Source organism: Perognathus longimembris, chromosome 9 (genome assembly GCF_023159225.1).
Source record: "Perognathus longimembris pacificus isolate PPM17 chromosome 9, ASM2315922v1, whole genome shotgun sequence".
NCBI lineage: Eukaryota > Metazoa > Chordata > Mammalia > Rodentia > Heteromyidae > Perognathus > Perognathus longimembris.
Window position 1 is genome coordinate 67,275,290 of NC_063169.1, and position 25,830 is coordinate 67,301,119.

General features: G+C 51.2%; 2 protein-coding genes across 7 annotated transcripts in view; one reads left to right on the plus strand and one right to left on the minus strand.

The window, feature by feature from the left end:
- Synj2 (synaptojanin 2) overlaps positions 1-7,311 on the plus strand; it is a 72,005-nt gene extending 64,694 nt beyond the window's left edge. For 3 of the 5 annotated variants that reach the window (XM_048354365.1, XM_048354367.1, XM_048354366.1), the window contains 3 exons: positions 677-785; positions 2,098-2,282; positions 3,733-5,956. In XM_048354365.1, coding sequence (XP_048210322.1) covers positions 677-785; positions 2,098-2,282; positions 3,733-4,365 — 927 coding nt within the window. In that variant the 3' untranslated portion in view covers positions 4,366-5,956. Of the gene's footprint in view, positions 1-676; positions 786-2,097; positions 2,283-2,634; positions 3,115-3,732; positions 5,957-7,089 lie in introns of those variants that run through there. The other 2 variants (XM_048354368.1, XM_048354369.1) reach the window with 2 other exon arrangements.
- Positions 7,312-13,676: 6,365 nt separating this feature from the next.
- The window catches only part of Serac1 (serine active site containing 1), a 33,612-nt gene continuing 21,458 nt past the window's right edge, over positions 13,677-25,830 (minus strand). For both annotated transcript variants that reach the window (XM_048354370.1, XM_048354371.1), the window contains 7 exons: positions 23,387-23,537; positions 22,055-22,196; positions 21,103-21,197; positions 19,533-19,630; positions 17,570-17,752; positions 15,566-15,709; positions 13,677-14,672 (listed from right to left, as the gene is read on the minus strand). In XM_048354370.1, the coding sequence (XP_048210327.1) occupies positions 14,536-14,672; positions 15,566-15,709; positions 17,570-17,752; positions 19,533-19,630; positions 21,103-21,197; positions 22,055-22,196; positions 23,387-23,537 (950 nt within the window). In that variant the 3' untranslated portion in view covers positions 13,677-14,535. The remainder of the gene's footprint in view (positions 14,673-15,565; positions 15,710-17,569; positions 17,753-19,532; positions 19,631-21,102; positions 21,198-22,054; positions 22,197-23,386; positions 23,538-25,830) is intronic.

Genomic DNA, 25,830 nt, shown 5'->3' on the forward strand with positions numbered 1-25,830 from the left:
CGCCACGCAGCTCCTTTTCAGGCTACAATGGATGCATGCCTCTGTGTGTGTGTGCGCGTGTGTGTGTGACACACTTCCGGTCCCTCCTCTGTCTTTCATGCGTCTTGCCTTTGCCCCTGGTCTACAGAACATTGGTTGGTAGAAGAGAGAAGAGGAGAGATTGAGATTGGTTTGCCATTCTTGTATAAAGTCAGTGAGAGAAATGGCTAAAGAGAGGCCCACGGGGCTGGGGATATGGCCTAGTGGCAAGAGTGCCTGCCTCGCATGCGTGAAGCCCTGGGTTCGATTCCCCAGCACCACATATGTAGGAAACGGCCAGAAGCGGCGCTGTGGCTCAAGTGGCAGAGTGCTAGCCTTGAGCAAAAGGAAGCCAGGGACAGTGCTCAGGCCCTGAGTTCAAGGCCCAGGACTGGAAAAAAAAAACCCAAAAAAGATAGTTTGCCCAGGTGACTGGCAAGGGTCTTCAGCTCTGACCGTTAGTGCTTTGCTTGGGATCAGTTTCCCTCCTTTGGAGAAATGGACGGAGGCGAGGGGTTCCCCTTCTCACCGCGGCTCACACCCGCGCCCGGACCGCGGCCCCCGGCGCCGAGGCAGCGGGGCATGCGCAGTGGGCGCTCGACGCCTGCGCACGAGGCCTGCGCACGCCCACCCGCGCCGCTTCCCCTCTGTCCTCCAGCCCAAGGCCAGGACTGGAATCAGCAAGCCCTACAACGTCAAGCAGATCAAAACCAGCAACGCGCGCGAGGCCGAGGCCGCCATCCGCTGCCTCCTGGGGGCCCGCGGAGGTAGGTGACGTCTCCCGGCCCGAGGGGAGCCGCTCCCCCTCCTCCTCCCCCGCCCCCCCCGCTCCCCCGCCTCCTCCCCCCGCCCCCCTCCTCCTCCCCCTCCTCCCCCGCTCCCCCTCCTCCCCCCCCCTCCTACCCCCCGCTCCCCCTCCTCCTCCTCTCCCACCGAGGGCGGCCACACAAAGAGCCTTGGGCAACATTGTATTTACTTGACTCCCATCTCGTCTCCATCTAGTTACATATTTCGGAACTCCAGTACATTTTAGGAGAAGGGTTGCGACTGTCGAGCAGCATTTCAGGGGTGGAAAGGAAGGGGGTGGCTTACAGGGCAGGGCTTCGTGCAGAGCTCATTGGGCCCGGTGGGAAGGGCGGCTGTGGACTGCGCACAGCCGGCTCACCCGATGACCCTCGCGTCACCCTCGCGACCTGGGGGGCAGAGGTGGGAGGGATCCGGCGTGGACGCCAGCCGAGGCAAAAAAGAAAGCAAAAACAGACCGTCCTCAGGACCCTGCACCATCTAATGAGACCTGGACATGCCGGTGAATGCCCACCTCCTGCCTATGTGGGAAGCATGAACTGGAGGAGTCGGGCCCGGGGCAGCCCAGGGGCAAAGATCAAAAATGAACTCATACAAACTGAACTCAAACATTAACTCACACAGAAATGTCTGGGGATGTAATATAGTAATATATAATGATGTCCGTAAATCAATAATGATGTAATATATGATAATAGTCCTAATGAGGTAGAAAAGGGTACCAACAGATGTAGTCTTCCCTTCAGGCACACAATCTACCTCCTAAATCTCCGGGGAGTGTAGATAAATTCTGTGCATCCCCGCAGGGACCCCTGGGGAAACAGCTGTTTCTCCGCTTGACCATACCCTGCTTTACCGTTGTTAATCTCCCTCCCTCATTCACAGGCTCTGGGAACTGATAGGTGTTGGTTTCATTCTAGAAGAATCTCTTTCAGAGAGGAGAGAATTATGCATATGCATTTATAACTGCCTAATTTGCTTTTCACCAGTGTGTTTAACCTACTTGGGAATCCTCATATAACATTTAAAGAAGGAATGAATTAGGAGGCTGAAAAACCGTAGGGTTATACAGCAGAGTTATTTGTTAAACGTTCTTGGTGACAGCACTAAACATGTGGTCGACAGCTCTCCTGCCCATCGACTGATAAATGGATAAACCGTGCGTCCATACGCTAGAGTATTAGGCAGACAGCAAAAGGACCACATCACGGGGCGCACTTATGAAATGGGGTCACGGGCGTGAATCCACTTGAGCCCTGCGATCCTCTATTTCAGGTACCACGGAAATGTCTAATTCATCCCTCCCCGCCATGGCCCCGCGGGACCCCGGAGCCTCCACACCGGACGTCCCCCCCGCCAGCACCAAGCCGGAGGCCTCCCAGGGCCTCCTGATCCTGCCCCGCCGGCCCGCACCCAAGGCCCCCGTCCTCAAGAAGCCCGCCTTGAGGAGGACCGGGAAGGTGAGAGCGAGCGGGCAGGGCGAGCTGCCCACGCGCCCCGCCACGTCCAGACGCCCCACGCGGCCGCCCGCCGGCCTGCCTTCCTCCACTCCCACCCGGCTCCCGCCGTCCGCCCGGCCCTCCAGGAAAGCGGTTAGCTTAGCAGCCACTTTGCCCGCCTCTCCGGGCTGTGGGACGAGCACCCGGGTGCATTTCCCCTGGGGGGTCCATTGCTGTCACGCGCACACCTGTTGTGTGCCGTGGCTTCGTGCGTGGCGCCTGGCCGTGCAGTAGGAAGCCTGCCCTGGTTTCCGGCACGCGTTTGGCCGGGCCTCCCGGAGGCCCCACGCTCTTCTCGCCACTTTTCTTGCAGATTGTCTTTTGCTCTCGCTCCCAAGCTTCTCCGCCTTGCTTACTGCTTCAAAGACATGAGTTTGTAAAGACAGTAGCCGCCCAGAGACTGGCGCCCATAGACGCGTCCGGAACTGCCGTTTGATCTCAGTTCTAGGAACGGGCACCTGGTAATCCCCGCTTGGCACTGCGTGACCTCGCCTCTGGCCCGGCCCTCTCTGCCGGGCGGGCTTGATCTTTTCCCACTCGTGCGTCTGTCCGTGATGGCGCGGGGCTGTCTGTCCGTTTTCCATGCTTTCTCGCCAGATCAACTTTTCCCCTCTTTCTCTCCATGCGTTTGCCTTGTGTTTTGTTTTAAAAGCAGGAGCCCAAGGTGGATTCGTTTCCCAAGCAGGGGCTCGGGAGTCACTGTGGAAAAGGGCTTAGATTTCTAGTTTGTTCCCCGAAGAGCCAAGGGGAGCACCCGAAAGCCAATGCTTAACTCCTGATAGCCGCCTCCTTACAGAAAAGCTTCGCTGCGTGCCGTGTAACGACAGGCAAAACCTAGAGAGGACTGGCCGCCACTAGCTCATGCCTGTACATGGTGGCTACTCCAAAGGGTACTGTCTGAGGGTGGAGGTTCAAAGCCAGCCCAGGCAGGAGCGTTCATGGGGCTCTTATCCCCAATTAACCACCAGAAAACTGGAAGACGAGCGGTGGCACCAGTGGTAGAGCGCTGACGTTGGGCAGCAAGCTAAGGGACAGTGCCAGGCCCTGTGGACAGCTCCTCCCTCCTCCGTGCTAAAATGGACAAGGCTGCGGGAGGCGCGCCCCCCAGACAAGGCATTAGAGAGGCCCCCTCGGGGCAGGGGGGGCCACGCCGTGTCCCGAGGCCACAGACGGCCTTGTCTCAGAATCCTCACCGGGCCCTGGTTTTAAAATCCCCGTGCACGGTGCACCGGGCGTGCCGGGCTGATGGACGGGGCAGTTCTGCCGTGCTTCCTCATCCCTGCTCCGTCTCCGGCCTCCCCGACATGCCCCCCGTCCCCACCCGGCCAGGATGGCCGTCCGCGTCCGTGTCCCGCTGGCCCCCCCCCCCGCCCCGCCGCTGCTCACCCCGCTCTCGTCTTGCCTTCCCCAGCTCCTGTCACCCGAAGAGCAGTGCGAGCTGCCCGTCCAGTTCACAGTCGGCCCCCCAGACGCGAGCCTCGAACCCCCTCCTCCACCCGTAGCCCCGCGCGTCCCTCCCGTCCCCAAACCCAGAACATTGCAGCCTGGGAAAGGCGTGGAGAGGAGGCCGAGCAGCGCAGCGCCCGAGCCGCCCGCCGCCGCGCCCAGGGCGCCCCCGCGGAGGAAGAAGTCGGCGCCCGCCGCCTTCCACCTGCAGGTCCTGCAGAGCCACGGCCAGCGGACGCGGGGGCCCCAGCCCGACGCCCGCCCCCTGCGCGCACACGGGGGCCCCCCTGCCCCGCCGGCCGCCGCCGGCCCCGGAGAGCCAAAGCCCGCCGCCGCTTCTCTTCTCGATGGGTATCAGGATCCCTTCTGGAACCTTCTCCATCACCCTCCACTATTGAACAGTGAGTGGCTTTCCCAGAGCTCCGACCCTCTGCTCTCAGAAGCCAGCAGCCCCGGGACTCCGCACAGCAGCGGTGCCTCCGGGGCCGAGGGGGGTCTGGCGCTAGACCTGCAGGAGAACTTCCACCACTGGGTGACCGTGAGCAGCGAGGACGACAGGGCGACTCTGCGGGTGTTCGACCCCCTGGCAAAAACATGACGCGGCACCCAGGAGGCGCACTGGCACCCCGAACCTCCATCGCTGCGCACAGCAGACCCAGGCCTGAGACACGCCTGCCTGCCACGCGGAAAACCCCACGCGCGCAGCGTCGCTCGTTCCGTAACGCCGCCACTCAGCCACCAGAAGTGTCTCACGCGAGACGGGAGGGGGAGCCGCCTCGTTCAAGGCCCGGGGTGCGGGTGAGGCGAGGAAACCTGGGTGAGGCCCCGGAAGTGCCGTCCCGTGGAACTTTACGGTTGTTCTCGGGTGCACCTGCTGGGCTCTTTTGATGCTGGTGTGTTGTGCGTACGGGTTTGGGGTGACACTTTGGCGGCTCCCCTCAAGCTGGGGGCACCGGGGGTGCTAATTACGGTAGTTGAGACCTTTAGGAGCTGTCCGGCCCACCGTAGACCAGGCTTAAACCATCCGCGCCTGGAAGCTACCGCTAGGCCGCCCCAAGAGCAGCGGGAGGCCCGGGAGCCCCGCGCTTGTTCCTGTAGGCACCGCCCGCCACGGATCAAACAACCCGACGTGGACGGGCTCTGCTCTTGTAATTACCCCTGACCGCTACGCTGAAGTAGCTCTCTGCACAGCATTTATACAGTTAGGCATCCTAAGCAATGACTTCAAGCGTGCAGGGAGATCTATGCACAGATAGCGGGCAAACGCCATGCGGCCTTCTGTAAGGGACTTGTGTCTCTGTGGACCCCCCCAACCCCCGTCCCCGCACTGAGGAATGCCTGGACATTCATATGCACCCCATCCCGCGTGCAACCCCTACGAGCTGGGGTGCACCACGAGCTGACATTGGTTTAAACTCACGAGAGCTGTCCCTGCATCGCGATCCTGAGCTGTGGTGGGAGTCTACCTCACGATAACCCAGTTAGTGTCCGCCATTTTGTGCCCGCCCAGAACTCCACAGGCTCTGTTACATTTTTATGCCCCATAAAGGGGAGGGAAGAAGGGAGGGAGAGGGAGGATCACTGACCGCCTGCCAAGTGTAGGCGTCTTTCGCATCCAGGGCTGCAGCGCGCTGCCCTCCCTCGCCTGGGGAGAATCCTGAAGGGACTGTGACTGGATCCTGTCACCCGGCGAGCCCGGCAGGCCTCTGGATTTCCCCGCAGAGGCGGCCGGCAGGGGCTCCAGACGGTCAGTTTGCTCTCCGTGATGCTCGCCTACTTGAAGGGATTATGTTGTTGCAGAGGTACAAATTGTAGCTAAGGTTTAAGGGGAGGAAACAAAACAAGGAAGATGGCTTGGAGCAGTAAGATGAGTGGCCAAGACGTCCATCAGCTGCAACAACGAAGAACGGAGCGCATCTATGTATTCAAACGCTCTTTGCTCCACCCACGTTCCCGCTGAAGAGGCGGCGACGGAGGCAGGTGATGCTGGAGGAAGCCAGGTCCACGGAAGTCGCGTGTGACGCCGGCAGCGGCCTCTGTGTTTTACAAAGCAGATAGCAGGCGGCAAGCAGCGTGGGGATCTGACACCCAGAGTGGTGTTCACCCGACGAGGCGTCTCACAAGAAAAGTGACAGATGCGGTGGCTCACACCGGTCATCCCAGCTACGCAGGAGGCTGAGATCTGAGGAGCAGGGGCCAAAGCCAGCGGGGGTAGGAAAGTTCATGACACGCTTATCTCCAATCAACCACCAGAAAACTGGAAATGGTGCTGTGGCTCAAAGTGGTAGAGCGCCAGCCTTGAGTAAAAGAGCTCAGGGACAGAGCCCAGGCCTTGGCGACCAGAAAAAAAAAGGAAAGAAAAATGATGAGTAATGCGAGGTTTCAGTGTTTCCTGCCTGAATTCTAGAGGCTCAGGAAGCTGATCCAGAGGACTGTGGTTCAAATCTTAGCATGGGCAGGAAAGTGTGTAAGACTCTATCTTCAAAATAATCAGCAAAAAAGCCAGGCTAGAGGCATGGTTCAAGTGGTAGAGCACCAGCCGTGAGCAAACAAGCTGAGCAAGCACAGTTGAAACCCCAGTATCAAGACCCCCCAGAAATGATAAGTGCTTGAACATTAAGAATTGAAGTAGTGCTATCTGATTTGATCGTGTGTGTTAAAATGTAATGAGCAGCATGGACCGAATTTGAGTTGGTAATAAGTATGGTTTTCACACACAAGTTTCTCCTAAAAGTAAGGACATTTGGAATATCCGTGTCTGTTTTTTAAAATCAGTGCCTGCCAGTTAGAAGGCTTCCCAAGTTAGCAGTCGACGGAATCAACCTGACCACGGGCAGCCGCCACCAAGGGCATTTCATTCTCTAACTTTTAGTTTGGATCATCTTATTGTGACTAAAACACGACACAATTCACTACAAAATGTTTTAGCTACACTATGTTACTGTCTCTCTGACACAGTATGTATACACACACACATATATTATATATACTTTTACAGTGTAATTTTCTCAAACCTATTTAAAAAAACAATTGTTCTAGTGATTACAATTAGGAAATCTGTTCACCCTGTTCCTGTAAAAGTTTAAAGTTGTTGAAGTTCAAGACACTTAAAAAGTTCTTCCCGACTTTGCATAAGTTGTGTATTAAAGCATTAATTTTATAGTGGAATCATTTCATTGGGGAGTTGCAAAGATTACTTATTGGGGGACTAGTGTAAATACAAATGCTACTGTGTTTTTTGACTTATAATTTGTACTGATGTTGTACAGAATACCTATTAAATATTTTTGTCTTTTTAAAAATCGGGCTTGTTTTCTTCCAGATATCAAGAGAACTTTGGAATATCTTCTTTGGCTAGCCTTCTGTTTTGGACCAAATGCAATTGCTACTTATCCCTCAGTGTAAGTGTTTTGCTTTGGTTCTTTTTTTTTTTTTTTTTTTTTTTTTGACTCATCAAATGAAGTTGGAAGGGCAAGAAGGTAACAAGTTTTTGTTTTTTTTGAAAATATGACTTGAGTTATACTGAGTTAGCTGGGAGGCTGAGATTGGGAGGATCTTGGTTCTAGGCCAGCCTGGGCAGAAGAGTCTTCAAGACTTCATCTCGATGGAGGGAAGCTGGGTGAACCGGTCCTCGCACCCACTATGGGAAGGCTAAATCAGGCAGGTGGTAGGCTGTGTATGTGCACAGATAGGAAGCAAGACCCTATCTCCAAAAATAACCAACACGAAAAAGGGCGGAAGGCATAGCTCAGCGATAGAAAGCACATTTCTAGAAAGAGTAAGGCCCTGCGTTCAAACCCGAGTACAGGCAGAACCAATTTAGAACATGAAAGCCTCTGCACTGGGTAAGGTTTCAGTGGCGCTTGGATTCACTTTCTGTAGGACACGCTAGCAGGGGTGTTCAGTGCATCCTTGCCCGGAGGCAGGGGAGGGAGTGGACTTCAGGCTCGGTCCAGGTACGCTAATCAGTGCGCCAAGTCCAGGTCATAATGTTCTTTGGTGATGATCAGGAATGATGACTAGACTGCTCTCTCAGAAGTCAATGCAGCCTGTGCTGGGAAGGGTGCACTGAATCCGCGGGACCCCAGTGCCCAGCAGGAAACAGCTGATCACAGGACCTTCCTTCCCAGGGTGGTGGGGGGTGGAGGGAGCTTAAAACCCATTCTGGGATCAGACAACCTGCTCTCCGCAATCTGTGAGGAAGCGAGAGCGACATCAACAGATAGGAGGTAAGAATATTTTTTCCTTCCTTCCTTCCTTCCTTCCTTCCTTCCTTCCTTCCTTCCTTCCTTCCTCCCTCCCTCCCTCCCTCCCTCCCTCCCTCCCTCCTTCCCTCCTTCCCTTCCTCCCTCCCTCCCTCCCTCTCTCTCTTTCTGCCTGGGCACTGTCCCTGAGCTCTTCAGCTCAAGGCCAGCACTCTACCACTCTGAGCCACAGCACCACTTCCCGTTTTCTGGTGGTTAATTGGAGATAAGAGAATCATGGATTTTCCTGCCTGGGCTGGCTTTGAACTGCGATCCTCAGATCTTAGCCTCCTAAGAAGTTAGAATTACAGGCATGAGCCACCAGCGCCCAGCGAGAGTTAAGAATTTCTAATGAATTGTTTAAATGTCCCAGCAGTTTTTAGGTTCAGAAATCGAGCATAGAATAGAGCGTTCCCGTGTGCTCCCTGCCCCCCCCCCCCCCGCCACATTCCACTCCACAGTTTTGCCATTTCCACAATGCTAGAGTTGGAATCATAAAGCTGTTGTCTTTCTGTGTTGACTTTTACTGAGGGGTGGATATGTAAGGTTCCTTCATGTCTTCTCAGGGGCTGACAGCTCATTTCCTTTTAGTACTGAATATGCCTGTCTAGGCTGGCTTTGAACCACGATCCTCAGATCGCTGCCTCCTTAGTAGGATTACAGGCATGAGCCACCAGTGCCTGGCTTAGTGATGTCTTATGCAACACACACACACACACACACACACACACACACACACACACAGTTTGTAGCTTGCTTTCTTATTCTCTTGATGCTATCTTTTACAGAACAAAAGATTAAAAAACTGGAAAGTGAAAGGAAACTGATAGAAACGGTATCTCAGAAACTTGACAGTTGAGTATTGTAATCTGTAGATAATAATAACTAGTGGGGAATCCCTATATAAATCTATGGTAGCATGGTTCAGATTATAGGCTTTATCTGGACTAATAACACCTTTACCAAGACTAATAATAAACTGTGGTGTGAGGCTGAGCTCTAATAGTTTCATGAGGAATAATTACGTTAGTGCTAGTTATTAAACAGTAAACCACTGCTCTTAAGTAGGCTTCTCATATGGTTATATAATATTCCTGACATTTTAAAATAACCTTGAAGTTTATATCCCCTAAATTTTGTTTTTTAAGACATTATTTAATTTGTAGCTCTTTATATTTTGTTCAAGGTTTTGCTTCCCTTCATCTTCAGTGAAAGTCACCCTAATTTCCATTCATTTTAATCTTTCATACTTAACAATATCCATGTGGATTGACTATCAAGTGATCTCATCCGTGTCATTTCTTTAGTTGCAGGGTACAGATGCGTGTGGTGGTATGATTTGTCAGTGTGCATGTGCGTGTGTGTGTGTGTGTGTGTGTGTGTGCGTGCGTGTGGGTGTGTTCCTCTGAACCCTGCTGGGGCTGATTCTCTGCATGGTAGATTTCTGGAGAGGGAGGCAGAGTCTCTACTTCCAGTTCCACTGTCTACGTGCTGACCAGGACCCTTAGATTTTACTGCACGTTTCTCATTCCATTTTAAGCCTTTTGATCAAACTTGTTTGCCAGTTTTGGATCAATTTAGTAGATATATCTTGGGGAAAGGTTTCCTTGAGTTCCTCATACAGAATTCTGCCCTTTGAGGTTCTTTGTTTGGTGCTATCAGTCTGCCTGTTTCTCCCTGTGCCCAGCATTGTCTCCTGCAGCTTTGATAAGTGGTAAAGCAAGCCTTCCCTCCATAGTCTCTTCCTTTAAGAGTGTCTTCACTGTTGTTAGCTTTTTCTTTTTTTTTTGTCAGTTGGGGGCATGAACTTGGGGCCTGGATGCTGTTCTGCTCACGGTTAGCTCTCTATCACTTGGAAACACATCCCTGCTTCAGGTTTACTGGTGTTAGAGATAAAAGTCTCACAGACTTTCCTGCCTGGACAGGCTTGGAATCTTTTTTTTGTTTGTTTGTTTGTTTTTTTGGCCAGTCCTAGGCCTTGGACTCAGGGCCTGAGCACTGTCCCTGGCTTCTTCCCGCTCAAGGCTAGCACTCTGCCACCTGAGCCACAGCGCCCCTTCTGGCCGTTTCCCATATAGGTGGTGCTGGGGAATTGAACCGAGAGCTTCATGTGTAGGAGGCAAGCATTCTTGCCACTAGGCCATATTCCCAGCCCCAGGCTTGGAATCTTGATCCTCAGATCTCAGCTTCTTTAGTTAGGATTACAGGTGTGAGCCACCAGCTCCCAACTGTCTGCACTATTTTGACTTACCACCTTTTCGGGCAATATGTCTTTCTCTTTCCCTCTGTCTAATCTGTCCATCCATCCATTTGTCCATCCATTCATCCTATTGCCCACATTTAACAGTGACTAGATTTTTTAGTAGCTTTTTATTCTCTTTAAAAACAATTCTATTTGGACCCTAAATATTTTCAGTCTATATTTCCAACATTTTTTTCACAATCTTAATATCTGCATCCAACAAATATTTATTTTAAATTGTTTATGCTGCTTTTGCTAGTATACTTTTCTGTATATTGAGAGCATTGGTAATATTGCCAACCTTTCAAAAATTTTAACAATTTACTGTTCATTAATACACCTAATGTACCATTGGGTACAAGGGGTACCATTTCTGCACCATCTTCAAGGGGGTTTTCAGCTATTTTATGTCAAGCCATCTAGGCAATGCTAGTTATAGATATTGAAGTATTTTGAAATGTGTTATGAAAAAAAACTATGGCATATTTCAATTTTTAGATTGTTGGAAATATCTTAGGTAGTTTCTTTTCTCGTCCTTGAACTTTAGCTGTCCTTTTCTTGTTATACCACTGCCAAGAATATTTAGTACAATATTTAAATAGCAAGCATTCTTATGTTACTCTTATTCCCCAAAGTTATTTTGCCTTTTTGGTTTTGTTTTTTTCAAATAGCCTTTACTAAATTATCTTCCTGAGTTGAAAACTTTTTTCATAAATAGTGGTTGAATCTTATAAAAAAATTTCTCCATGTATTAGGATTATTGACTTTCCTTTATTTTGTATGCTAATATGGTAAATTACATTGATCCGTTTTGCAAAGCTTGAATGCTTGGTATAAACTCAACTTATGACAGCTATCCTTTTAAATACTGCTCGAGTGTGTATGAGTGCGTGTGTGTGTGCGTGTGCGTGTGCTAGTACCTGGGGCTTGACTTAACTGAAGGCCAGGTCACCTAGTTTTTTCACTCAAGGCTGCTTCTCTGCCACTTGAACCACATGTCCAGTTCTCAGTGTTTACTCATTAAGAAGGGTCTGTTAGGGCTGGGAATATGGCCTAGTGGCAAGCGGGCTCGCCTCATATACATGAAGTCCTGGGTTCGATTCCCCAGCACCACATACATAGAAAATGGCCAGAAGTGGCGCTGTGGCTCAAGTGGCAGAGTGCTAGCCTTGAGCAAAAGGAAGCCAGGGACAGTGCTCAGGCCCTGAGTCCAAGGCCCAGGTGTGGCAAAAAAACAAAACAAAAAGAAGAGTCTGTTAGGGGCTGGGGATATAGCCTAGTGGCAAGAGTGCCTGCCTGGGATACACGAGGCCCTAGGTTCGATTCCCCAGCACCACAAATACAGAAAACGGCCAGAAGCGGCGCTGTGGCTCAAGTGGCAGAGTGCTAGCCTTGAGCGGGAAGAAGCCAGGGACAGTGCTCAGGCCCTGAGTCCAAGGCCCAGGACTGGCCAAAAAAAAAAAAAAAAAGAGTCTGTTAGATTTGTCTGCCAGGATGGCTTTAAACCATGATTCTCAGATCTCAACCTCCTGAGTAGCTAGGATTATAGGCATGAGCCACCAGTGCCTGGCTCATTTGTCAGTATTTTCACTTAGGATTTTTACATCTATGTTAATAATTGAAAGCAGCTGATTACTTTCCCATTTTTATACTGTACTTTGATACAGTTTTGGTATCCAAGTTGTATTAACCTCAGAAAATGAGGTAAGGTATGCAATCTTTCCTATGAACTGGAAGAATCTGACAATAGAACCATTTCCTTTGTTGGAAGCACTCATCTATAACGTTCACTGGGCGTCTGTTTCTTTCACGGTCATAGGCCTGGCCATGTTTTCTGCTTGGAGGTAAGTTGGGTGTGATGTCAATCTTGTCAACCTGATTGGAAAGCCTAGATTAGTAAAGCACACGTGTGTGTGTGTGTGTGTGTGTGTGTGTGCGTGTGAGGTGTTTCCAGAGACTGAGGCGGCGGGGGTGAGGGGAGGAAGATGCCCTGAACGCCATGATGTGAACCGCCTTGCTCTGCCTGGCCTCTCCCAGCCCGCCGCCACCCTGAGGAGCTGAACGGAAACCATGAGCCCAAACCAATCTCTCCCTTGAGTTGTTTATCTGAGGAATTGGTTACAGTGATAGAAAAGCGAACATGCTGTTTTATTTTTCTCGTTACTTTCTATTTTGTTTAACATGTAATAGATTACACGTATTGCTGGGCAGCTGATCTTACCCACTGAACTGTATTTCCAGCCCTATCTTGTTTTCTGCCTAGGCAGGTACTTGGGTGTGATCTGCCTATTATGAGGCTGCCTGTCACGGCTAGAATCAAACCGCCATGGCCAGCTTTTCATTGAGAAGGGATCCTGCAAACTTCTGAGCTGGCCTTGAACTGTGACCCTACAAATATCAGCCACCCAAATAGCTAGTGAATACAGGCGTGAGCCACCAGCACTTGACTGTTTTTTAAATATCTGTTAATCCAGGCTCTGGTGGCTACCAGAGCCACTCAGCTACTCAGGAAGCTAAAAATCTAAGAATTGTGGTTCAGCGCCAGTTCAGGGAGACAGATCCAGCAAAAAGCTGGAAGTGGAGGTATGGCTCAAGTGGTAAAGCACTAGCCTTGAGTGAAAAAGAGCAAGAGGTACTAGCAAAAAAAAGTCTACATTACAGTAATATCTCCTTTTCATGACCGATGGTAATCATTTGCCCCTTTGCTTGTGATTGCTCTTACTACAGGCCTGTCCATTTTATTCCTTTTTTTCTAAGAATCAACTAAAGATTTATGAAAATTTTCACTTTTCTGTCATCTTGACAGTGTGTGGCTCGTCTGGTACACACTTTGGAAGGGTGTGTGTGTGTTTGTTCTCCACTCCGCGTGCAGCCATGAGCATCCAGGTACACGACGCCCCAGTGGGAGACTCTGGAAATCACGTAGCTCACATCTATGTTCTCTGCTCCCCATTTTTTTTGTCTCCTTGTTCTTTCAAGGTACATAGCAACATCTTCCTGTAGTTTTCTATATTTTTGTATTATAGATGGCATACAAGTAATTTTTAGAAACTATTTTCTATTGAAAGTAGGGGTACACCTTTGTGACTACACTAAAAACCAATGAAGCAAACACTTTACGAGTGCCTCTGGACTGGGAGTCCAGCCCAGTGGTAGAGCATCTTCCTAATAAGCGTAAGCCTCAGGATTCAATGCCCAGTACCACACACAAAAAGTAAATTGTCGGGTAGGTGAATTACATTTCAATAATGCTATTATTCAGGCTGGGGATGTGGCTTGTGGTAGAGTGCTTGCCTAGCATGCATGAAGCCTTGGGTTCAATTCCCCAGTACCTCATAAACAGAAAAGGCCAGAGTGGTGCTATGGCTCAACTGGTAGAACACTAGCCTTGAGCAAAAGGAGCTCAAGGACAGTGCCCAGGCCCTGAGTTCAGGCTCCAGGACCGGCAAAAAGCAAAAAATAATGCTCTTACTCAAAAGCACATCATTTTCTCACAGGCTAGAGGCCAACTGGTACTACTTCTTCATGAGCAAGGAAAGAAGGTATACTTTAGCTAAAGAGAATAAGAAATCTTGATACTAAGTTCTGCTCCTAATGGCTTAGAATCGCTTTTGTTTTTTCCATACTCTGATGATCAGTAACGGACTAGCTACTCTGTCCTATCCCAAACCCATGACAAGCACATGTAGCTACGATCTGGAAAGAATTCTCTAAGCTAGAGTTCCTTTGTTGTTGTGTTGTTTTTTTTTTTAGAAACAGTTTGTTCTTAGCAGTATGAAAATAGAAACATACAAGGAACTTTCCCATGCACAACAATTGGCCTAACAGGCCACGTGCCAAGGATTTAACTAAATGTTAAAAACTAAATGTTTTTAAAAATGACATTTAAAAGCTTTACGGCCACAGCGGGAGGACAGTCTTTCACGTTCCGGTTCATTGCTTCCCACTTGAGGGGCTCTCGTGTCATTGTAAGGTGAGTCACCAGAGGACTCCGTCACTCCAGGTTACCCCAACTTCTACCCCCCCGCGGCCAGGGCTCCTGCGGGGAGAGGCACGGGGTGGGCAGGGGTGGTCTATGGGCCCCTTCTCCTGGGACTGCCAGGTCTGCGCGTGGCTCTCCAGTGCTGGCACGCACAGTCACGTTCCGCCGCGTGCACACTTCCGGACCGCGCGACGCCATGCTGGCTGTGTTCACAGGGCTGCGTAGGCAGCGGGAGGAGGAGGAACACCAGGTTTCTTGCACTGTATCACTGTGCTCACATCAGAGAGCGGGAGGCAAGTGTCATTTTTCAAGGTCTTTGGCTAGAGTTTCACGGATGAACTGCAAAGTACGCTGATACAAAAAGGCATCCTTTTTCTTTGGCTTACAAATGTTCAAGTGGTTCACGTCCACAGGAATGAGGTCCCCAAGGCCTAGAGCTGGAGGAAACAGAAATGTCAATGAGCCTGAGTAAAAGAAAGGCTTCCCGCTGCTTGTGAGGAGACACCAGTAGACGAGGCAGCTTCCAGCTCGGCGGTGGCTCCCCGACCTTGGAGCTATCGCGCGCGCAGATACTCGGGGAGCGCTGCGCTAAGTCCTGATGCACCTGCCTAGCCCAGGAAACCTGACAGCGGGCCTGAGCACGGCGTGTCGGGAGCGTCCCGCGTGGGGAGGCCTCCCGTCTGCCACCGTGGCTGCGCCTGCGCTCCCCTCGCTTGAGGAAAAGAACGGGACTGTGTCCTGAGGGTCCCGCCTGCCCCTAGGTCCCTCACCCCGTGATTCTGTGTGAGTCGGGGGTGGGGGGGTGGACACTGCTGTCAACTTCATCTGACTGGAGGTGACAGATGTTGGCGAGGCCTCCGAGATGAGGACGCGGGGGGGGGGGGGGGGGGCAGCCGCAGCCCCTTGCTGACGTGCAACAAGGGCCACAGCCCTGCGACAAGGCTGCGACGCCACCGCTTCCCAGGGCCGTGTGTGCGGGCCGCGAGCAGCCGCTCTTTGAGCGCTGTGAACGGGAAGGACTCCTCGTGGTTCCCGCAGTCTCGGGCTCCACTGTGGAAGATGGAGTGGGTTTCGTTTGCTTTAGCTAGTGTGGGATGTGCTGTAATCTACACGCTGACTCTGCGGGAAGCCGCTCCCCACGCTGCGCGTGTTCCAGCCTGAGCGGCTCGGGAAGTGGGGGGCCAGCCGCCAGGGCTGAGCAAGACTGGGGGTGATCAGAAGGGGCTTCCACACAGGAAAGGAGGGGTTCTGGGTCTTCATGAAACGAGAAGTAAAAGCTGAAACAATAAGATGTCAGGGCCCCGTGGCGGGGCTCCCAGAGCGCCGGTACCTGCGGACTCCACGGGCACGATGTGCAGCTTCAGCATGCTGCCGATGAAGGTGGGCTGCGTTTCCACGAAACTCAGCACCTGGAAGTTTTTGTCCTTTGCAAACTCCAGAAAGTCATCGTGGAGCGTCTGAAGTGCAGGAGAATCTGTAGAGTTAGCACAGAAGAGGGGGGTCATGAGCTGGCTTCACCCGACACAATGCATCTCAACGGCACACTAGGATTCTGCCTCCACGGGGCCGGGGGTTCGGGGTTCAGCTCCTCAGGGCCACCGGCCGGAAGAGCAGGCAGAACGGCCGCGACAGGAGGAGCAGCCGATGAGGACGCAAAGGAGCATCTGAGACCCGCTTGAGAGGGCAGCGGCGCCATGACACATGGATACGAATTACACACGCACAGGAACAAGAGAGACTCGGGGAAAATGAAACTGGCTTCACTCAAGGAAGAAAAACTTGAGAAGCAGAGCCAAGATGGGGCGACGCGGGCCGCTCCGCAAGCCGCCCGGCGGCCGCCGTGGAAGCCGCGCCGCACAGGGCGCGCTGCTGCGAGGGGCGCGAGCTCCGGACGGCGCTGCAGCGGGAGCCGAGGGCAAGCGCAGCAGCAGACGCGGCAGCCCCGCCTCGCGGCGACTCCGCCCAGGCGCCTGCGCTGGGGCCGTGGGGGGCGGCCCCTCACCCCGGGCGCTTCCAGGCTTTTAGTGGAGTTTAGGGAGCTGACTGGTCTAAGCCTCGCTGCTCTTCTCCAGAGGAGGAGCTCGCTCGGGCCCGAGCCATTGCCACGGCCACGGCTAAGGCCCAGCAGCCCGCAGACGCGGGGACACTCCACGTCCTGCACCTCCAGAGCTGGAGAGCCCCAAGCCACACAGCCACCAACCTCGGCACCGCTTGTGTTTACCCCACGGGACCTAGGGAAGGGCTCCAACATGGTCTACAGGTCCAAGGACACCGATTCTGATCTCAGGACGAAACCAAGCTGGGCACAGTGCTGTACGCCCGTAACCTCAGTTCCTGAGGAGGGAGAGGCAGCAGGATCATGGTCCAAGGCCAGCCCCAGACAGAAGAGCAAGGCCTTATGGGAGAAATATGCTACAGCACAAAGGGCTCAGAGCACGCCCAAGGGGTAAAGCATTTGCTGAGCAAGGACAAAGCCCCGAGTTCAAATCTCTTAAAAGAAAAACCCTACACATGGACATAGAAAGCTCAGGATTCGAACAGATACATGCAAAGAACCAAATCTTAGCATGACTGACAACTACCAACTTACAGCAATAAATAAAAGGGGGAAAGTAGCAAGAAACTTATAAAACAGGCAGAAGAAAATGGTAGGAAGATGCTCATATACCTTGATTCTACGTGGATTAAGTTCACTACAGACATTTAACCAATTAGACACCACTTTTAAAAAATGTGCTTCACTGGTAAAGCTATTCAAAGTGAAGGGTTTAAAAAGATAAATCACAGAAATGGAAACTAAAAGTGAGTGGGAATAGTTGTACCTGTTTCAGATAAAAAGGAAGAGGGTTCTTACATATTGCTAGAGTCAATGCAAGGCCACGCATGGTAGGAAGGGAGGGAAGGGAGGGAGGGAGGGAAAATCTGAGCAAGATGACAACTAGCATGCTCAGGTTACAGGTGTTCCCAAGAGAAAGAGTACTATAACAAAGATAGTGGTTTCTAACAGATACACCAAGTCTCCAACGTTTGTTTCTATTTTAGAAGTTGATAAATTTGCTAAGTCATGCAAGGAAATATAAAACTTTAAAAAGTGATATGTATTTCTTAAGTATCTAAAATAACATTAAAATTGTAACTATACTTTAGTAAATAGTGGCTTAAAAACAAAAAGTAAAGTATCAAAGAAAAATTAGGTCCAGATTTTTCCATGGATAATCTAAACACAGTTATGAATAGAGAATGAACAGGCTTAAGGAGTAAACTGGCCTTTGCACCTTCTCCTCTGTCATTAGTGTTAACAAAGCCCTAGTCCTGCCACACGAGGAAGCGTTACCTTTGCTGAGCTCTTTGACTTCCAAAGAGGGAAACAGAAGATAGCGAATGTTAACAGAGTATTCAGCCAACCGTGACCCATGGTGAGGCACACTGTAGAAAATGATTCCTCGGGTGTTGTTGATAATTGTGCTCAGTTCGGGCTTCTTAGCGGCTTCCAACAGCATCTTTTTGACAAGAAGACCTGGCCACAGAGATGAAAGAAAAATGGTGTATAAGCTATTTTCTTTCTCTCTGGTATTATTAAAATTTTTTTAAAAGCAAAACGAAAGTATTTTAAGCTTTACAGGCTCACACCTATAATCCTAGCTACTCAGAGGCTGAGATCTAAGGATCACAGTTCGAAGCCAGCCTGGGCAGAAAAGTCCCTGTGAGACTAGTCAATAAACTAGTCAAAAAAGCCAGAGTGGTGCTGTGTGTCAAGTGGTAGAGTCCTAGCCTTGAGCGCAAAGAGGCCCAGGGACAGCACCCAGGCCCTGAGTTCAAGCCCCAGGACTGGCAAAAAAAAAAAAATTAAAATAATCTCTATGGTATAAGAAACAGGCCTTAAAAACATTACCGGCGCTCATGCTCTAGAAAGGTGGTGCGAGGAGCCTATGAAGAGGTAGATTCTAGAAACTGGTTTGTAGAGAAGACGCCCCTGATTCGGGGTCTGCAGTGCCCTGGGAGGAGGGGGGCCCTGCTGGAGCTGGCTGCCCCCACCGCCCTGCAGCAGCGCCCTCCCTCCTGCCAGGGCAGCCCACACCCAGAGCGGACTCGCAGTCAGCCCGCTCGTGGGGCAAGTGCCATCTCCACCTCGTCCTCTCCCTCCGTAATGCCGAGCGCTCAGCGAGCGCCGCCTGATGTGGGGGGGGGGGGGCTTTCAGCAAGGAGCCCGGCTGCAGACCAGCCATCCGCGCGGGGCGGGGCGAAGGCCACTGCGCGGCTGGGGAGGGCCCACCGCCGGGGCTGGAGACTGGGAGGAACGGCGCATGCAGCTGGAACAGCAGCACCAGACCCCACAGTGCCGCGGCCGGAAACACATCGCAGCAGCTCTGGGCGTCTGGGAGCTGTGGCTGCTGGCAGAGGGCGGCAAGCGAGCCTGCAGTGGGGGAGAGGAGTGGGGAGCCTGCGGCGAGCCGGGAACGCGGGCTTGCTGTGCACGCGTCCCTGAGTGCCCACGGGCGAGCCGGGAACGCGGGCTTGCCGTGCACACGTCCCCCTGAGTGCCCACGGGCGAGGCGGGAACGCGGGCTTGCTGTGCACGCGTCCCTGAGTGCCCACGGGCGAGCCGGGAACGCGGGCTTGCCGTGCACACGTCCCCCTGAGTGCCCACGGGCGAGCCGGGAACGCGGGCTTGCCGTGCACACGTCCCCCTGAGTGCCCACGGGCGAGGCGGGAACGCGGGCTTGCCGTGCACACGTCCCCCTGAGTGCCCACGGGCGAGGCGGGAACGCGGGCTTGCCATGCACACGGGCGAGCCGGGAACGCGGGCTTGCTGTGCACGCGTCCCTGAGTGCCCACGGGCGAGGCGGGAACGCGGGCTTGCCATGCACACGTCCCCCTGAGTGCCCACGGGCGAGCCGGGAACGCGGGCTTGCCGTGCACACGTCCCCCTGAGTGCCCACGGGCGAGCCGGGAACGCGGGCTTGCCATGCACACGGGCGAGCCGGGAACGCGGGCTTGCCATGCACACGGGCGAGCCGGGAACGCAGGCTTGCCATGCACACGTCCCTCTGAGTGCCCAGCATGGGAGAGCCGGGAACGCGGGCTTGCCGTGCACACGTCCCTCCGAGTGCCCAGCATGGGAGAGCCGGGAACGCGGGCTTGCCGTGCACACGTCCCTCCGAGTGCCCAGCATGGGAGAGCGGTGCCTCTGAACCCACGCCCTCTGGCACCGCTGGTTACTAAAGGCCGGGGCTGCCAGGAAGCGCCGCGGGCGCGGACTGTCTCGTGCGGGCGGCCGAGGAGCCGCGCGCCCTCACCTCCCATGCTGTGCGAGATCCAGATCATCGGCCGGTCCCCAACCCCAGCCGCTCGGAGCTTGCTAAGAAGTTCGTTGCTTCGGAACGCAATGGTCTTTCTGGACAAAAGGAAAACGGCAGGCATGACGGGAGGCACTTAACTCTACACCGGGAGCTGCGGGCCACACGAACGCTATGGATGGAGGCGTTACCACACGAACACGTTTTGGATGGAGGCGTTACCCCCTGTGCCGGCTCAGCTTCTGATACTTCATTCTTGATCTAAAACGTCAACACTGACAGGGCTGTCAGCCCAGAACGCGCCATGCATGTCGTAAGCTGCAGGGTTTGGGCAGCACGCGTGTCTGGCCATTTCAAGGTCACACTTGGCCTTGCCCTAGCTGTCCCCAGCACCGAGGGTTGCGTGACCCTTCTCATCCACGGCCTGCGGCAATGTGCTCAGGGCCCTCCTGAGATTAGCTCTGCTTGTATTCATGTTGCAAATCTTTTTTTTTTTTTTTTTGCCAGTCCTGGGCCTTGGACTCAGGGCCTGAGCACTGCCCCTGGCTTCTTTTTGCTCAAGGCTAGCACTCTGCCACTTGAGCCACAGCACCACTTCTGGCCGTTTTCTATATATGTGGTGCTGGGGAATCGAACCCAGGGCTTCAAGTACACGAGGCAAGTGCTCTTGCCACTAGGCCATATCCCCAGCCCCTCATGTTGCAAATCTTAAGCGTCCATCCTTTTGTCATACTTAGAAATACTAAGGGTCTGGGGAGATAGCCTAGTGGCAAGAGTGCCTGCCTCGGATACACGAGGCCCTAGGTTCGATTCCCCAGCACCACATATACAGAAAAACGGCCAGAAGTGGCGCTGTGGCTCAAGTGGCAGAGTGCTAGCCTTGAGCGGGAAGAAGCCAGGGACAGTGCTCAGGCCCTGAGTCCAAGGCCCAGGACTGGCCAAAAAAAAAAAAAAAGAAATACTAAGAAGTTATTCCAATCAGAGATTCCAAAAACTTCACACCTGTCCAGCCCAGTATTTTCACTCTGCTCAGAACTAAGTGGGAGAAGTGGGGGGAGGCGTGGCTCTTCCTCCCCACGTGCTCTGCGGGGTGTGTTCAGAGAGCACAGTGCGGCGTGCGGAGCTGAGCTCCCCCGCCCCTGGACGGCGCTCGACACGCGTGACTGTGGAAGACTCTGGCGAGTCACAGGTCCAGGCTGAAGGCGGGTCCTGGAACCCAGCAACCCAGCACTCCTTCCTGTGCACTCAAGTGGCACGGGGACATGAGGGGAGCGAGGGGACATGGCTGCTCGGCATCTCTTTCTTGCACAGAAACAACACTTTTACTTCCAGTAGGAACGAAAACTTTGCTCTGGAATGTGGTTTCTCGCGGCTGCGTCTCACAGATAAACCAGAGGAGGGGGCGGCGTCCACCTTCTACTAGTTTACTGTCCACTTAGAGCCAATTTCTCAGACAAAAGACAGGCTCGAGAAAAAAAAATCTATGGCACTGAAAGATGAACATCAGCTCCCACCCACCCCAGAGGATGCAGGAGCGGCGCTCCCTCGGGGGCCAGCACCCTCCGATTACCTCTCCATGGGGCACCTGGCCCTCCAGTCGCTGAGGGCGGTGTCGTACTCCACAGATATGATCCGGAGAGCGGGACAGTCCTTGGCTAACCACGTCTAGGTGAATTGAGAGGTATGTATGTCAGAATACGCATGCACCCCAATCACTTCCTAGGAATTGAAATTTGTAACCAAGGTTCTCTTAGTATTGGACAACAAGGACATTAAAAAAAAAAACCTAATCACAAAGCAGTGTGAATGTTTACAGCTTAAGTCCAACGGAGGTGTGATGAGAATATTCTCAACACTCTTGAGAGTGCATTTTCAGATCAGAGAGCCAGGATCTCAGGACAGACTTACACCCTGACCCTGACAGCCAGCACAGGAAACTTAAAGATACAAGTGACAGTAACAGCTTCTGTCTGGAGGTCCTGGGCTGACAGTATCTCCAGACACTGGATCACCAGAGAGCAAGCGCAAGCATTCTTCCTGAGGTGTGAAGGGGAGCAAACCCCAGAACCATGCACATAGGTATGGAATATCAGTCCTGAATTAGTTTCTGATACCTTCATTCAAGGAATCCACTCCAGAGTTAAGGCTCTTTGGGAGAAATTCAAAGCAGAATTATTTCTAGGCATGTCTAGTTTCATAATTATTGAGATTATAAAATTGGCTACTATGAATACAATTATGGTTTTACTATTTTCTGTAGTATGCTTCAATGGAGGTGAACCATTACGCTCTGCCCCCTTATTATAACACAGAATATTCCTTTAGAGTCACAATTGTACCCTTCATTGAAATTATACTACATCAGCTCACAGGCCTGGCTGTTACTGTCACATTCTATGGGCGTTGTGAAGGGAAAGAACTTCGTGGGGGAAAAATCCCTGCAAGAAGGGACAGGGAAACAAGTCCCATGGGGGAGGGGGTGTGATGGCATTAGCCTTGTGGCCACAGCTGCTGCTCCTTACCTTGGGCCAACATGTAGTGTACCTGTTTTCATCCTCCAAAGCGTTTTCAGTCAGATCTTTCTCACTGTCATGCTGGCGCCAGGTTTTGAATGCTGCTCCCATAAGGCCATGAATAAAAAGGACATCGGCTTTAATGGGCTGACTAAGGAGAGAGTTTTAAAAAGAAGCAGAATAAGCACATTACTACGATGGTCAGGATGTACCCGGCCTTCTCTGAGGACAGGACTCCAGCGGGGCTCTGTGGCATCAAGGCAGGCTGCATCATGGCGAGCTTCCAAGCACAGGATTACTGCGGGTCCTGGGAGACGGGCAAAGGCACGCAGCGCCAGCACAGCTCCTTCCATAAACACAGCAACGCGGGGCTGGCCACAGCAGCCACAGGGGACCTCATAAACTCAGTGCTGGACCAAGGGACACATGCTACTATCTGATTACCCTCAGAATAAGTCCACGAGAACATTCCATCAGTCACCTGACTTTCTTTGGATATGACATACAAAACGTGTGTGTGTGTGTGTGTACACACATATAGTATCTGCTGCAAGCTACTTAGAGTAAACATGTATACACATACAAAAAACATCAGAATCTTTTATTTAGAAATTGTAAACTAGGCAATTCATTTTTCAAATTTGAAAGAGTTGACACTGGTGGCTCATACCTCTAATCCTAGCTAAGATTTGAGGATTCTGGTTCAAAGTCAGCCTGGGTAGAAAATCTATGGGATTCTTTTCCAAACTGACCAGCAAAAAAGCTGGAAATAGAGGCGTGCTCAAGTGGTAGAGCAACAGTCTTGAGCAAAAAAGCCAAGTGAGGGCAAGAGGCCCTAAGTTCAAGCCCAAGAACTGGTACATAACAGTAACAAAAAACTTATTTATAACTGGGCATGTTGAAACGTCTATAATCCCAGTGTTCAAGAGGCTGAGGCAGGGGGCTGGGAATATGTCCTAGTGGTAGAGTATTTGCCTAGCATACATGAAGCTCTGGGTTCGAATCCTCAGCACCACATATTCAGAAAATGGCCAGAAGTGGCGCTGTGGCTCAAGTGGCAGAGTGCTAGCCTTGAGCAAAGAGAAGCCAGGGACAGTGCTCAGGCCCTGAGTCCAAGGCCCAGGACTGGCCAAAAAAAAAAAAAAAAAAGAGGCTGAGGCAGGAAGATTGTGTGATTCTGGTCAGCTTGAGACATAAAGCAAGATTCTATCCCAACAAATGAAATAAATAGATTTTTTTTTAAAGCTATCTGTAAGGCATTCTATTTGTAAACTTGCAGAAATAAACTTAAACTATATTTCTGCTCACGAAGTGGAGGGAATGACTGCTCTGGCTGCTCACCTTGTTCTGTACTGGGGGTGCAGCACAAAGACGCCGTCCTGGTATTTCTCCTGCACAGTTTCTCGGTCCAGATTGGCCAGGGTTCTGGCAGCATGTGAGGCTTCCATAATCTGGTGAGATTTCAAGGCTTCGGCCATTATGGAAACCCAGCCTAGGAAAAGAACAGATCTCTCAAATACTGACCTGAATCCATCCATCTCAAACTGTAAGGAGGTTTCAAAAGTACAACGTTAGAAACTGGAAGCAGTGGCTCATGCCAGTAATCCCAACTACTCGAGAGGTTGAGATTTGGAGGGTGACAGTTTGAGGACAGCTTGGACAGAAAGATTTGGAGGATCCCATTTCAGCCAAAAACAACTGGGTATGGTGGCAAACACCTTTATCCCAGATATGTGAGAAGCATAAATGAAGAATAACAGTCCAGGCCAACTAGACCATAAACGTAAGACCCTACAAATTCCAAAAATAACTAGAAGGAAAAAAATCAAGCTGGAGGCATGGCTCATGTGATCCAGCACTTGCCTAGCAAACACAAGGTCCTGAGTTCAAACCCAGGTTAAAGAATGGTGAGTTTCAAGTATTTGTCTTGGGTGGGGAAGCCCAATCACTTCAGCCTCTTCGTACCCTCCAAGTGATGTTCCCGTCACAGCCCCCTGGAGGAGTCTACTAGAAAATCTAACGCAACTTGCAATTACTGGAGGTGAAGTCACAAACAGAACTAAATACCATGTTTTGCATTTAGAAAGAAGAATACACCCAGTAGGTTGATACTATTTTATCCCAATCAATGATCCTATTAGCAGATGAATACACATATGAAAAACTACTTTTTTTCTTCTGTTTGTTGCCCTTGCTAAGCAGGAGCTTTACCACTAGAGCCACACCTCCAGCCATTTTGGGTGTACATTCATCTTCAGATGAGGTCTCCATTTTTGCTCTGGGCCAGCCTCAGACACAGATCCTCTTAGCTGTGGCTGCCTTAGTAGCTGGGAGGGTACGTGTGGGCCACCGTGCCTGGCTTGCTCTCGTTCCTTGAGAAGGGAATCTCAACAACTTTGTGTCTCAGCTAGCCTTACACCTCGCTCCTGATCGCTGTCTCCCTGAGAGTAAAGACATGGGCCACTGGCACTTGGCTAGAAATTATTTTTAATAATTGCTTTTGATACACAAAAGTCTTACCAAATCTATTATTTAAGAAGAAAAATCTTTTTTAAAAAAGGAGGCAAACAGCAAAGTTGGGGACAATTCTATGTGTATGTATCATGTACATGACAGTGCATGTGTGACCACACACACACAGGAACATACAAAGATCTGGAAAGGCACAGGAAACCCAGCTAACCATGGTCACTACCTCTTAGGGCGAAGCTGGATGGAGTTCTCTGTGAAAAACACATGCAATTTAAAATAAAGCAGAACATGGGCCTTAGGTCAGAGACTTGGGTCCAAATTTCTAGTCTCCACTTCTGTGCTGTGAAACTTCAGTCAAGTTCCTTCACACTCTGAGCCAGAGGAAGGTTAACTAAGTGTGTGTGGGGGGGGGATCCCTGGGCCCCCAAGGCACATGGCAGGCCATCCGGAGGCGACAGCTTTTGCCACACCCCTCCCGCTCCAGGACAGCGTGGGGAGCCACCTGAAAGAGGCCGAAGATTCTCTCACTCTGTAACGACATCCAAATCTGTGTGACCAGAGAGTCCTTCCAAATCCATTAGAGATGGTGTAATAGAAAAATGGAAATACGTTTAAAAAAAATCCTCCCTAGAGTGATATGCAAGTATGTTACTAAAATGTGTAAAACTATGACTTTGTCGTTCATGGAGTCACAAGAAAGGAAACCCAAGAAAAATCGTAGCACAGCCTTTTCTGGGGTATTTTTCAGACAGAGTGCCTGAGATATTGTGTCTTGTTTTAAATATCTAGTGTTTTGAAATTACCTTGGACACATGCTATTTTCTTATGGAATAACAAGTAATAAAAAAAATTCCATTTCTATCCTCACAGTAATTGAAGTTAGAAGTTTGGTAGACATTCATCTAAATCTTTTGATAAAACAACTATATGTCTATAATTTATAAATATACAACACTGGCTCTCTCTGTGTGCATTCATTGTGTGTGCGTGTGTGCGCACTCATGAGTGTGCCAATACTGAACTTGGGCTTGAACTCAGGGCCTGGGCACTGTCCCTGGCTTCTTTATTTGATCAAGGTTAGCACTCTACCACTTGAGCCACAGTACCAGGAATCAAACCCAGGGCTTCATGCATATGAGGTAAGCACTCTACCACTATTCCCAGCCCCTGAAAGTTTATATATATATATATATATATATATATACATATATATATGTATGTATGTATGTATGTATGTATGTATGTATATATGTGTACACATATGTATAAACACAAATATATAGAGATATGAAAGGACAAAATAAAACAGGCAG